This window comes from Symphalangus syndactylus, chromosome 7, assembly GCF_028878055.3.
Source record: "Symphalangus syndactylus isolate Jambi chromosome 7, NHGRI_mSymSyn1-v2.1_pri, whole genome shotgun sequence".
NCBI classification, from domain to species: domain Eukaryota; kingdom Metazoa; phylum Chordata; class Mammalia; order Primates; family Hylobatidae; genus Symphalangus; species Symphalangus syndactylus.
The window spans coordinates 98,876,472-98,890,513 of record NC_072429.2 but is presented as its reverse complement, the minus strand read 5'-3'; the positions used below and the strand labels follow the sequence as shown (position 1 = coordinate 98,890,513).

Here is a 14,042-nt window from a genome sequence, read left to right as displayed (position 1 = left end):
ATGTAAAGACACTTCACAATAGAAGTTACGTGAAAAGATACTCAATATCATTAGTCATTAGAGATATGCAAATTAAAACCACAATGAGATACCTGGTAGTATGGCTAAAACTAACAAAACGGACAATACTATGTGCTGACCAGGATGTAAATCAGGTGGAAATTTTATATATTGCTGTCAGGATTGCACTATGGTACAGCCACTTTGGAAAACATTTTGGCAGTTGAAACAGTATATTTAAGGCTCAGTATTATCTAGGTTTTAGGCATCCACTGGGGGTCTTATCAAAGTTAAGTGGGTAAACAAACTGTGGGATAGTCATACAATTCCATACTACTCAGCAACTCAGAGGAGCGAACTATGGACACATGCAACAACATAGATGAATCTCAAAAGCATTATATAAGTGAAAGAAGACACACAGGAACAACATACTATATGATTACATTTATATGCAAGTCTAGAAAAGGCAAAACTATGCTGACAGTTCAGTGGTTGCCAAAGGCCAGGCAGTGGGGTCTGCACTGACTGCAAATGGGCAAGAGAAAACTTTTAGTGGTGATGGAAATGTTCTGTATCATATACATTTGTCGAAACTCAGTGAAATGTACACTATAAAGTTGGTAATTTGTATGGAATGTAAATTTTACCTCAATAAAGCTGATTAAAAGAAATCTGTAAATATTTAAGAAGAAATTTAAGTGACAGATCCATGAAAAATAACTTTACTAGCAATCAAAAAATATACTACAATAGTCCTCCCCTTATGTGTAATTTTGCTTTCTGTGGTTTCAGTTACCCACAGTTAACTGCCATCCAAAAATAGGTGAGTACAATACAGTAAGATATTTTGAGAGAAAGAGAGCTCATATTCAGATAACTCTTACAACAGTATGCTGTTATAATTGTTCTGTTTTTTACTGTTAATCTCTTACGATGCCTAATTTATAAGTTAAACTTTATCATAGATATGCATATAGAGGAAAAAACACGGTATATTTAGGCTTCAGTACTATCTGCAGTTTTAGGCATCTACTGGGGGTCTTGGAAAGTATGCCCCAAAGACAAGAAGGGACTATGGTACTACCATTTTTTCAACTATTTAATTGACGAAAAATGATTACAGTATCCAGCAAAGAGTACCTAAAAATGGGCATTTTTTTTTTTAAATAAAGAAACCGGGTCTCTCTGTATTGTCTAGGCTGGCCTCAAACTCTTGGGTTCAAGCAATCCTCCCTGAGTAACTGGGACTATAGGCACACACCACTGCACCTGGCTTGGGCATTCTTATACACTGTTGGGGGTGGTGTATGAAGGTACAACTTTTCTGAGAACATATGTTTGAAAAGGCTTAAAAACATTCAAATCCTTTGACCAAACAATTTAAATTCTTTTTCTCTTTCTCTTGCTTTTTGTTTTTAGACAGGGTCTCACTCTGTCACCCAGGCTGGAGTGCAATGACACCATCATAGCTCACAGCAGCCTCGGTCTCTCAGGATAAAGTGATCCTCCTGTCTCAGCCTCCTGAATGGCTGGGACTGCAGGCACATGCCACCACGTCCAGCTAATTTTTATGTTTTTGTAGAGACAGCTCTAACTATGTTGCCCAGGCTGGTCTCAAACTCCTGGCCTGAAGTGATCCTTCTGCCTCAGCCTCCCAAAGTGCTGGGATTACAGGTGGTGTGAGCAACCACACCTGACCAAGCAATTTGAATTCTAATAATTTATCTTGAGGAAATAATCAGGGAGGTGCAAAAAAATTACAAATAGGCCAGGCATGGTGGCTCACACCTGTAATCCCAGCACTTTGGGTGGCCAAGGTGGGTGGATCACCTGAGGTCAGGAGTTCGAGAAGTCTGGCCAACATGGTGAAACCCCATCTCTACTAAAAATACAAAAATTAGCCAGGCATGGTGGCATGCGCCTGTAATCCCAGCTGCTCAGGAGGCTGAGGCAGGAGAATCACTTGAACCCGGGAGGCAGAGGTTGCAGTGAGCCAAGATCGTGCCACTGCACTCCAGCCTGGGCAACAAAGCAAGACTCTATCTCAAAAAAAAAAAGAAGAAAAAAAATTACAAATAAACATGTTTATACAGCACTATTTATTGAAGATGATTAAATTATAGGTTTTTTAATAGGACAGAATAGTATTCAGTCAATTTAAATACACACATGTATGGACGTACACACACGTGAATTAGCAGTTTTCCCCTGAGTGTAATAAGCAACCAATCCTGCCTAATTGACACTAAAAGACCTTTACGGACAAACAAGAAGCCTAGGATTTCAGATAAGTGAAGTAAACATATGTACAATGTCTCAACAATATCTATGGAAAATTGGTATTACTACATACCTTTATATCACCATCAATTTTTTCCCATTCTTCAGCTGTAAAACTGGCTGCTGTTGCTGCTGGTTTATCTTTCCTCAAAGCTCTACTTTCAGGGGCCAAGGCTTGAAGATGCTTTTCACAAAATTCTGTAAGTTCAGGATAATATCCTTCCTCACCAGACCTTAAAACGAAATAAATACGTTTTAGAGTTAGCACCTTATTTAGGATCATCGAGACCAGCGGTTTGCAGGCGGGTTCCATGGAGCCCTGAGGTTCTGTGGAGATCTCAAGGGCTGCTTCCCAGTCTCTTTCCTCAACCCGCACAGTCTCCATTTTTACCCGCATCTGTGGAATGATACAAAGAAGAAAAAAAGGAACTCCAAAGAAACCAATTTTCATCACACATTTTAAAAACTGGATAAGGGTGAGTGGGGCGGGGCGGTTCCCGGCACCGTGGAGGAAGTGGGGCTGCTCCGCAGAGTTGGCATGGATTCTGGGTTCCTCCCGGCACCACCATGTCAAAGGTTTCCTTTAAGATCACTCTGAGGTCTGACCCACGGCTGGCGTACAAAGTACTCTGTTCCTGAAAGTACACCTTTCACAGCAGTCTTACAGTTTGCAACAGAAGAATTTCAAGTTCCTGCTGCAAGAAGTGCAGTTATTACCAATGATGGAATAAGAAAAAATCCTGCACAGACCGCTGGAAATGTTTTTCTAAAACACGGTTCAGAACTGCGAATTACTCCTAGAGTCATGATGGAAGTTGTTAATATCGGCTGCTTGGAACATACAATTACCTTTCAAAATAAATATTGGTATTTTTTGTTGCTGTAAAATTGAAATCGGGCATTTAACACACTATGAAAACACCAAGAGTCAATGAATAATGAGACTCATCTGTCCCTTTTTGTTGTCTGTACTCTTCATGTGAAGAGGGAATGCATATGAATTAAGGGTTATAGTGTCACAGAAGATTGCTGCCTCACACGCAGACAGGTAGTTCATTTGGGGTGAATGGATTATCCAACTATTTTATAACTGGGAGCTTCTGATAATTTTTTGGAAAACATTTGAAACATTAAAACTTACTAAATCTTACATATTTGTCTGAGTTAAAAATATAAAAAGAATTATGGATCATGGATGGTAATTTGCTTGATAGCATCTGGTTTGCAGACTCAGTTTGATTTTTAATTAAATATATAGCTTATGATGAAGTCAATAAACATATCAATGAATAGTTAACTATATTAAATTTTTATCAGGTTGGGCACTGTGGCTCAGGCCTGTATTCCCAGCACTTTGGGAGGCCAAGGCAGGCGGATCACTTGAGGTCAGGTGTTCAAGAACAGCCTGGCCAACATGGCGAAACGGACTCTCTACTAAAAGTACAAAAATTAGCCGGGCGTGGTGGCAGGCACCTGTAATCCCAGCTATGCAGGAGGCTAAGGCAGCAGAATCACTTGAACCTGGGAGGCAGAGGTTGCAGTGAACCGAGATCACGCCACCGCACTCCAGCCTGGGTGACAGAGTGAGATTGCATCTCAAAAAATAAAAATAAAAAAAATTTTTATCATTTACTTTTTTTTTTTTTTTTTTTTTTTTTTTTTTTTTGAGACAGAGTCTTGCTCTGTCACCCAGGCTGGAGTGCAGTGGCGCGATCTCGGCTCACTGCAAGCTCCGCCTCCCGGGTTCACGCCATTCTCCTGCCTCAGCCTCTCCGAGTAGCTGGGACTACAGGCGCCTGCCACCACGCCCGGCTAATTTTTTTTGTATTTTTGGTAGAGACGGGGTTTCACCGTGGTCTCGATCTCCTGACCTCGTGATCCGCCCGCCTCGGCCTCCCAAAGTGCTGGGGTTACAAGCGTGAGCCACCGCGCCCGGCCAATCATTTACTTTTTCTAAGTTTCAAATCTCATGTGTCATATAAATTTCAGTTTAATATCAACCAAATAAACAAAATTTTAATCTAACAAAAACAGAATAATATTTTCTCTTCAACATATATGTGTTCATATGTTCATTTTGTACATGATATTAAACTCATAAATTCAATATTAGAGATTGGCAGAAAGAGAATTTGGACTTCCTTTTCAACGAGGAGTTTTTGTTCATAAATTTTTTTATTTCAAAGAGGTAGGAAGAAAATGGCAGATAAACAGCTTAAACAAAACACCCTGAAATTCAGCCACTCAAGGAACAGAATTCCTTACTTAGAGAGTTAAATGGAGACATCTGTTCCTTTTATTTTAAGGAAAATCAGTTTTTTCCCATTCTTTTTTAGGTCTGTTTGCTCTTACATTTCTAGAAAAATATAAATAAATTTCATTTCCAAATTAAATTTTAAAAAACAATTCCAAGTTCAATATATTATCACTGAATTAGGCTATTCATAAACTTTCTTGGAACCAACATTATTATAACTGTAGCTTTCCAACTGTTTCATCCAATAAACTTTTCATTTTTATTTATCCGTCCTTGACCAAGTATACATGCTAATATTCTGCTAAAAAAGGGAAAACAATTGATATTATTGATTTTTCACTTTCCATTTTAAAAATGATGATGTTATTACATCAGCATCTGGCTGCGGACCAACAGAGAAGACAGGAAGCTAAAGGTGATGAAAGAGAAAAAGGAAAGAACCCAGTGATAAGGAATAGGGATAGAGGAAATAAAGAACCACCACAGGGTAATAGGAATTCTAGATGTCCTGGAAAATAGCTCATGCTCCACAAGTGTCTTCTGCAATAGAACTCTGGTATCCAAATGAAAATAGCTCCAGAGACCCAAGGCCCCAGCACTTTGGGAGGCCAAAGCAGGAGGATTGCTCAAGTCCAGGAGTTTGATATCAGCCTGGACAACATAGTGAGATCCAGTCATAAAAACAAAAAAGGAAGGAAGGAAGGAAGGAAGGAAGGAAGGAAGGAAGGAAGGAAGGAAGGAAGGAAGGAAGGGAGAGAGAAAAGAAAAGAAAAAAGAAAAGAAATCCAAAAGAGGTGTCACAGGTTGGTACTCCTCAGGACAGTGTTTCTTGAAGTGGGTTCCTTGAATACCTGCACATCAATCAGCCAGCTCCATTGTTAAAAACACATGTTCCCTGGCCCTACCCCAGATTTTTTGAAGAAGAATCGCTGGGAATAGAGCCCTCAAATGTGCATTTTAAACAACCACATTTGATGTATATTCAGTTGGACAGTCACTAGGATGGGGCTCTACCCTGAAAAGGTCCTAATTCCCTGCCTTCTGATATTACCTTCAGGCCTCCCCATCACCCTCCATGTGATCAGTGTGCGGTGGGTCACCCTCCCTTGTTGTCAGGTGATATGAAGTGGGAAAGCGCCACCAGACTAGGCTGGTGAGATAAGCTTACCGGTAATCCTAATAGCTTTTTTTTATTTTATTTTATTTATTTTATTTTTTGAGACTCTGTCACCCAGGCTGGAGTGCAGTGGCACAACCAGGGATCACTATAGCCTCCAAGGCCCAAGCAATCCTCCCACCTCAGCCTTCTGAGTAGCTGGGACTACAGGCCAAGATAATTTTTGTATTTTTTGTAGAGACAGGATTTCACCCTGTTGCTCAGGCTGGTCTTGAACTCCCGAGCTCAAATGATCCACCTGCTTCAGCCTCCCAAAGTGCTGGGGTTGCAGGCATGAGCCATCACACCCCACCCTAATGGCTGCTTTCACAGCTACTTTACCTTCTCCTAGAAAATGCAGAGAAGGCAAGAAAAATGCCCTCCTGGATATTAATTAGCCTAAGTCTCATGCTGGCAGTAGACCTAGGTGGAACTCTCCAAACTAACCATAGGATCAAAACCACTATTTTGGGACCTACCATGCATGGGCAAAAACAACAATCTCAATATTTGAGAATTTTCTTCAATATTTCTAATGTAGCTTTTACCTTCAGAAGGTAACAACAAGATAATTAAAACTGTCATACTAAAACATGTAATGATTTTAAAATGCTTACCTGAGCACACAAAGAATTTTTTCCAGATGTTTAACATCTGAACATTTTTCAATGTATTTGAAATCCAGATGTTCAATGGGAATTTTAAATGTTTTTGTTGTTCCAAAGCCCCACAATGATGGATAATCTTTGGTAGTCATAGCTGAAATACAATATTTAAAAGTTATTAATCTAATGTATAAATAACACTCAATTTGGATAGTGGTAACCATGTAGGTACTTCTTTGTATTTTTTTGAATTTTTAAAAATTTTTTGTAGAGACAGGGTCTCCCTATGTTGTCCAGGCTGGTCTCTAACTTCTGACCTCAAGAAATCCTCCTGCTTCAGCCTCCCAGAGTGCTGGGATTACGGGCATGAGCCATTGCGCCTGTCCCGCCTAGGTGTTCCTGAACCAAACTGAGGGTTGGCCTGCTAGTTTTGTGGCCCAATAACGAGATGCAGATGAACTGAGGAGGAAGACAGTATTTATTTCTGCAACTGGTTACAGGGAGAAGGCCTGGAAATTATCGCCAGACCAACTCAAAATTACGAAGTTTTCCAGAGCTTATATACCTTCTAAGCCATATGCCCATGTGTAAGACTGCATTCATCTAAAGACATAAGTGATTAACTTCTTTTAATTTATAACTAAAGTCTGAGTCCTGAAGACCTTCCTCTGCGGTCTCAGTAAATTTACTTAATTTAAATGGGTCCAGGTGCTGGGGCAATTACCCTTATCTTGTCTCCTGCTAAATCACAGAGGTTTGGGGAGTTCCTTCAGACCCCCCATAAACTTGTTTGTGTGGGTCTGGGGAGTTTCTTCAGACCCACAGTAAAACTTGTTTAATCCTAAATGGGTCCTGTTAAAAATTCGTTTGCTATTTTGTCATGCTTTAAGGCCCAGGAAAGGCCTAGGCAAAACTCTTGGTGGGCTTTTTTTTACATCCCAGCCTTTGTATAAGGGCACTGGCTTTTAATATTTAACTGAACCACTCAGTCAGTACTGAAATCATTGTTATGGAGGCCTGCGTTAGTGAGACCTGGCCTGCCACACAGGTACTTCTGTATAAAAGGAGGTGGAGTGTTTTATTTTTGTTTTTGAGATGGTATCACTCTGTCACCCAGGCTGAAATGCAGTGGTGCAATCGTGGGTCACTGCAGCCTGACCTTCTGGACTCGGTGATCCTCCCACCTCAGACTCCTGACTAACTGGGACTGCAGGCACGTGCCACCACTCCCAGCTAATTTTTCTTAGATTTTTTTGTAGAGATGGGGTTTTGCCATTTTCCCCAGGCTGGTCTCGAACTCCTGGGCTCAAGTGATCCTCCCGCTTTGGCCTCCCAAAGTGCTGGGATTACAGGTGTGAGCCATCACGCCCAGCCCTTCTAGGTACCTCTGTAGAAAAAGAAGGTAGACGTTTTTTTTCCACGGAGGAAGTCAACTAATTTTGAATTCTCTGTCCCTGATAACAACAGTTGACATTTATGGAGTTAAATTACTGTGTGCCATACACGGATTACCTCACTTAATCTTCACTTAAGCAAAGCTGGAATACAATGACAGAGAAGGTTGTGGTGCCCAAACTGCTTTTTAAGATTTTTTAATGTTAATTTTGAATGACCTTCTGCTAGTTTAGCTGTCTGTTAACATCCCAATCATTCTTTGTGATTCACCATAAACATAAATAATAATATCCTTTCTGTAACTTGCCTTAACACAATCCTTTTTCCCACTCCCTGCCTACTTCTTCTCCCTACCACACAATGAACTGTGTGCTAAGGGCACTCTGTACATACCTCTCTTTTTTTTTTTTTTTTTTTTTGAGTTGGAGTCTTGCTCTGTCACGCAGGCTGGAGTGCAGTGACACAATCTTGGCTTACTGCCACATCCTCCTCCTGGGTTCAAGCGATTCTCCTGTTTCAGCCTCTTGAGTAGCTGGGATTACAGGCACGGGCCACCACACCCAACTAATGTTTGTATTTTTAGTAGAGACGGAGTTTCACCATGTTGGTCAGGCTGGTCTTGAACTCCTGACCTCAAGTGATCTGCCTGCCTTGGCCTCCCAAAGTGCTGGGATCACAGGTGTAAGCCACCGTGTCGGGCCCTGTACATACCTCTCTCTTAGCACAAATTTGAATTATGTTTATTTGTCTTCCCTTCTAAATTGTGAAAGAATTTTATTTATCCTCACAGCTCCAGGGCTAACATAATAAGTAGTGCCCATACCCCTTCAGCAACATTCGCTGAATTTAATTGAATTGGGAATAAGGAGGCCTTGGAGAACATCACTTTAAAGATACTGCTGCTAATGCTAGTGATAATAATATAGCAACAAATATATACTTCTTAATGTGTGCTAGGCACCATTCTAAGTTCTTTACATATATTACTTCATTTAATCCCTCAATTACTGTATTGGGTAGGTTTTAAGTGACATTAGTAGTAACAGTTAACATTTATGGAGCTAAATTACCATGTGCCATAGCTTATCTCACCTGATCTTCAAAAACTCTCTCATAAAGGATATTAATAATTACTCGTATTTTACAAATGAGCAAGTCGACAAGGGAACTAAGGATATGAGTCTCAATAGGCTAACTACAGAGCCCACATACTTAACCACTGTACCAGTGATTTTCAAACTGCAGGTAGCAACACATAAATTTGGTGAGTTGCATTTAACATTGTTTTATAATGAAATGGAATAGAATAAAAAAATAGACTACCTGACATATAATATTAAAGTAAATATTGCTTTATAAAAACTTTTACTTCATGTCTATATAAATGGAAATTATGTGTGTATATAAATGCACGAGGTTACAAAGTAAACTATACTTCTTATTGTGGGTCACTGTCAAAGGTTAAAGAAAGCCCACTGTACTTGGGCAATGATTTTAAAAACAAGAAGTAGCAATGGGTCTAATTCATAGAAGTATTTCTTTCAGCCCTCTGGGAGTCTGGTCATATATCAGACCTCTGCAGATAAGGACGACACTGTCCACTTCTCCAAATTCCTGCCAGCTTTGACTTAGGTATAAGATACAGATGACAGTTCTTAGGCTTCAGGATGAGATCTAGCTGCGGCTTTCACACCATACCTGCAGGGCCTATTGATGAATGGCTCCCATGACAAGGATAGCCTTAAGGGCAGAAGTTACCGGAAAGCAAGATGAAGAACTCGTAAATTGTTGATGCTGCCCAGAATAGAATGGGTTGCCTTTGGAGGATTTTTCCAAAGAGCGAGGGATCTTTGGTGGGAGAGATGTAAGCATCTAATGGGATTAAAATAGATTACCTTGAATTGAAGGTATTTCGCAACCCCTGAGATTTTATGATTTCAATAAAATGTGATTAAAAACACATGAAATGATAGAGCCAACTCTTACCTAATCAAATGAATTTCATTCTGAACATGGTTTTAACATTTCTCTGAGAATCTTTTTTTTTTTTTTTTTTTTTGACTAATCGAGTGCAGTAGTGAGAAGGGGAGAAAGAGTACAACGAGGAGTTGGATCTATAACTGAACAATCAAGTGAGAGAACTCACTACCTTTGGACCAAGTCTCTCTGAGAATCCTTTTTGAAAACTACCATGGTTTTTTTTCTTTCTTTCTGTAGGATACACCTTCTCAAGACTACTAAATGTCCATCTCAAGTTCCAAAAAACAAGTTCTACAATACTTTACAACTCTTCCACCTCTGTTTGCAAAGTCTTTGTCTCTAATTGGGAAAACCTTCGGTCCTAGCTGAATTTAATTTCTCCATCATCCTGATCCACATCCACCTCCCATATTTCGTGGCCAGCTTAGTAATACCTCCAGTTCAAACTGTTCGGGTCTTCTAACGCGAAAAGCTGGGTCTCTCCCACCGAGGCACCCTCTTTCCTGCATCCACAGGGCCGAGCGCCCCCTGCAGTCGGAGACCGAAAAGAAACGGCATCCTCCCGCCGTGGCAACGGTTTCTATGTACAGCGGCGCCAGGACCTGCCGGGACTGGGGAGCCCCACAGCCCAGCCGCAATGGTCTCAGATTGCTCCCCAGCCCCTGACTTGGGTCACCAGGGCTGACTGCGCCGGTGTACCCGGGAACTCCAGCGTTGCCACCGCGCCCCGACACCCGCCACCGTCCCCCGCAGCCTGGAAAGCCCCGTGTGTTCCCCGGCCTTGAAGGACGTCCACCCCATGGCTCCCTCTCCCTCGCGGCCCACCGCCCCTTCGCCTCCCCGCCTCGACCTCTCGCCCCCGCTCCGGGAGGGAAGGGCTGAGATGCGACAAGTCCTATATTCCCGGCCGGCAGGTACACACAGACACTCACTGCTTCTCAGCGCCCCGCCTCGGGGAGGTCGCGGCAGCCGCACCGGCTCTGGCTGCGCCGCAAGAGCCAGAGGCGACAGGCTGACGGCCGGGGCGGGGACTAGGGCCTCTGCCACGCCCTGACCCGCAGTCCGGCAGATCTGCCCACGGCCCCAAGTTCACCTTCCCCGCCTTAACTGGCAGAGGACCATTTGGGCATGAGTTGGTGTGAGAGGTCCACTTCCTCTCGTTTGAGTTTCAATTTGTTGTAGAGTTAAAACGCTGGTATCAGCCGAGTGCGGGGGCTCACGCCTGTAATCCTAGCACTTTGGGAGGCCCAGGCGGGAGGATGGCTTGAGGCCAGGAGTTCGAGACCAGCCTGGGCAACACAGTGAGCCCCTGCCTCTACAAAATAAGTATATATATACTTTTTAAAGTTTTTATTGTATTTATGTATTTATTTTTTTGGAGACAGAGTCTCGCTCTGTCGCCCAGGCTGGAGTGCAGTGGTGTTATCTTGGCTCACTGCAACCTCTGCCTCCCGGGTGCAAGCAATTCTCATGCCTCAGGCTCCTGAGTAGCTAGGATTACAGGCGCCCGCCACCACGGCCGGCTAATTTTTTTGCATTTTTAGTAGAGATGGGTTTCACCATGTTGGCCAGGCTGGTCTTGAACTCCTGACCTCAAGTGATCTGCCTGCCTCGGCCTCCCAAAGTGCTGGGATTACAGGCGTGAGCCACCACACCTGGCCCATAAATAAAATATTTTTTTAAAACGCTGTTACTGTTCTGTTATCCTGGACTGCTGTATTCCCTGCTAAGTAAATTGATTACTCCTAAACTATAAAAAATGTAATTAAAATTTCAGAGTGCATTGCAACCAAGATTTACTTACTTCTTCCTCTTTAAACAAAAGAGTAAATGAAAGACAAGATTCCCTCTTCCTTTTCATGAATTCCACATTTTCTGAGTGCTGGTTATGAGTCAGGCACCATACTCAGCACAGGGATGAAAAGGTGAATAAGACAAAATACTAATACAAATCGGATGAATAAAACAATAGAGGTTACTTGTCAGGAAATTTATTTCAGTTTTATAATTTCAAACTAGTTAAAATAGATGATGAAGATCAAAGTTCATTTACACTGCCTGGCAGTTCTGTAAATGTATTTCCCTCTTTCCCTTTTGCACTTAAATTACAGACCTGCAGTCTGCTACCAAGTACTGTTAGTGGCAAAAATTCTAATGCTTGGCAGGACACGGTGGCTCATGCCTGTAATCCCAGCACTTTGGGAGGCCAAGGCGGGCAGATTGCTTGAGCCCAGGAGTTCAGACCAGCCTGTGCAATATAGTGAGAGGCTGGCTCTATAAAATAAATAAAAAATTAAAAAAAAATCACTTTAGTCTTCATAGAGATAAAAGAAGATATCATCCAAGAAACAAGGAGATAAAGTGAGGCCTGGTAAGGTCACTTAGCCAGGTAACAAGGGGTGGTGCACGTATTTGGACCCAAAGCCTTACACCAAAGCCCATATTGTTTACTGAGCTCTTAATTACTAACCAATCCATCAGTAAGTCCCATTGGCTCAATCTCAAAATGTAACCCACAGCCAGATACTTCTCACCACCTCCACAACTACAGCCCTGGCCCAGCCACCATTACCACTAACTTTAACTATTACAGACGGTCTGTTGTTTCTTTGTTGCCACCTGTCCTATATAGTCTATCCTCACACAACAGCCTAGTAATTCTTCACATCAGACCAGGTCACTCTCCTGCTTACTGTCCCAATGGCTTTGCATCACAACACCCTAAGTGAGCTGGCCTCTGCCCACCTCTGCAACCTCATCTCCTCCCATTATCCCTCCTGTCACGAAGTTTGAGTCACATGGGCTTGATTCTGAAGTGGGAACAAGATTAAGCTCACTTTCCACCCCATGATTTTCACATGGAGTGTTTTCCCTGTCTCCGTAATGTTCTTTCTCATCCTTCAGTCCTCTGTTCAAATAACCACTCCACCTAAACTTATTACACAGAGCTTATTCTAAGGAAGGGTGAGGACATGTGTGTATTATGTATTATGAGGCAACTTGTCGCCCAGGCTGGAGTGCAGTGGTGCAATCTTGGCTCACTGCAACCTCCACTTCCTGGGTTCAAGCAATTTTCATGCCTCAGCCTCCTGATTAGCTGGAATTACAGGCATGTACCACCGCACCCAGGTAATTTCTGTATTTTTAGTAGAGACAGGGTTTCGCCATGTTGGCCAAACTGCTCTTGAACTCCTGAGCTCAAGCAATCCTCCCGCCTTGGCCTCCCAAAGTGCTGGGATTACAGGTGTGAACCGCCACTCCTGGCTTCATTTCTGATTTCATTTTTGAATTTTTCACTCCAATCTCTTAAGATAGCTGTCTTAAAGCACTGTTATCTCTATACTCCCTATGATTACTTATAGTCATAATTCCTCCACTTTGATAATGAAGCTGAAGTTAAAAGAAATAAAGTGAATTGGCGAGTCATTGAGGGGCAGGGCTGGATTTGAACAAATCTCCATTCAGTGCTTTTCCCATGGACAAGGATGTGCTTTTCAGTGTGTGCAGTCAGTAAGCAGTTTATAGGGTACCAAGTGATGTGCTAACATCAAGCTCAAGCTTACTGATTTTCATATTAATTAGAAATTAATTGAAAAGAATGTTTTAAAAGCAATTTTATATCAGTTTTTTCCTTGAAACTGTCTAAGTAGGTAAGAGGTAAAATTACTTCTAGTTTATAGATGAAGGGAGCACAAAAAGGTAAGTGGCTGACTGAAAGCAGTCTGAGTTCCAGCTGTAATACTTTTTGCATTAAGTTCTTCTGTCCAGTTAACCAGATAACAATATTCAATTAAACTACTGATATGCAAAGGACTTAGTCTAAAATTAGAAGAGTTAAGAGAAGTATAACTATATTATCCCGTAAGTTGGGGATTTATCTGTTTAGGGAACTGTCATAAAGAAATATCATGTATTGGACTCCCATATCTAAAAAGTTCAAGAAGGAATATAACAAAATTATATCCCAGCTATTCAGGAAGCTGAGGTGAGAGGATTGTGTAAGCCTGGGAGATGGAGGCTGTAGTGAGCTATGATCATGCCACTGCACTCCAGTCTGGACAACAGAGGGAGACCCTGTCTTAAAAAAAAAAAAAATCTGAGCATGGAAGTATTTCATATAGCATGTAATAAATTTATAGAATTTAATATGAAGATGGTAGTAAAAATACAGGTTTTTTTAAACAAAATATTATGGACAATATTTTGAATGTCAAAGACAGACATAGCTATTAATAAAGTTGGAATACATCTAGTCTTTAAAATGTGCATCAGGCTGGCCAACATGACATTCCACAACCATGGAATCTTTGAACAGAATAGCATATAGGTGTGACCATTAATTCTACAACCCAAAGATCGAGGCTGA

At 41.6% G+C, this 14,042-nt stretch overlaps 1 protein-coding gene and 1 pseudogene across 2 annotated transcripts in view; one reads left to right on the top strand and one right to left on the bottom strand.

Moving 5' to 3' along the window:
* SPAG1 (sperm associated antigen 1) overlaps positions 1-10,792 on the bottom strand; it is an 83,917-nt gene extending 73,125 nt beyond the window's left edge. The window contains exons 1-3 of one of the 2 annotated variants that reach the window (XM_055286887.2): positions 10,609-10,792; positions 6,314-6,455; positions 2,357-2,516 (exon numbers count right to left, since the gene is read on the bottom strand). In XM_055286887.2, the coding sequence (XP_055142862.1) occupies positions 2,357-2,516; positions 6,314-6,453 (300 nt within the window). In that variant the 5' untranslated portion in view covers positions 6,454-6,455; positions 10,609-10,792. Of the gene's footprint in view, positions 1-2,356; positions 2,517-6,313; positions 6,456-10,110; positions 10,216-10,608 lie in introns of those variants that run through there. The other variant, XM_055286888.2, reaches the window with a different exon arrangement.
* On the top strand, positions 2,851-3,171 carry LOC129486996 (ubiquitin-fold modifier 1-like; annotated as a pseudogene).
* Positions 10,793-14,042: the final 3,250 nt, after the last annotated feature.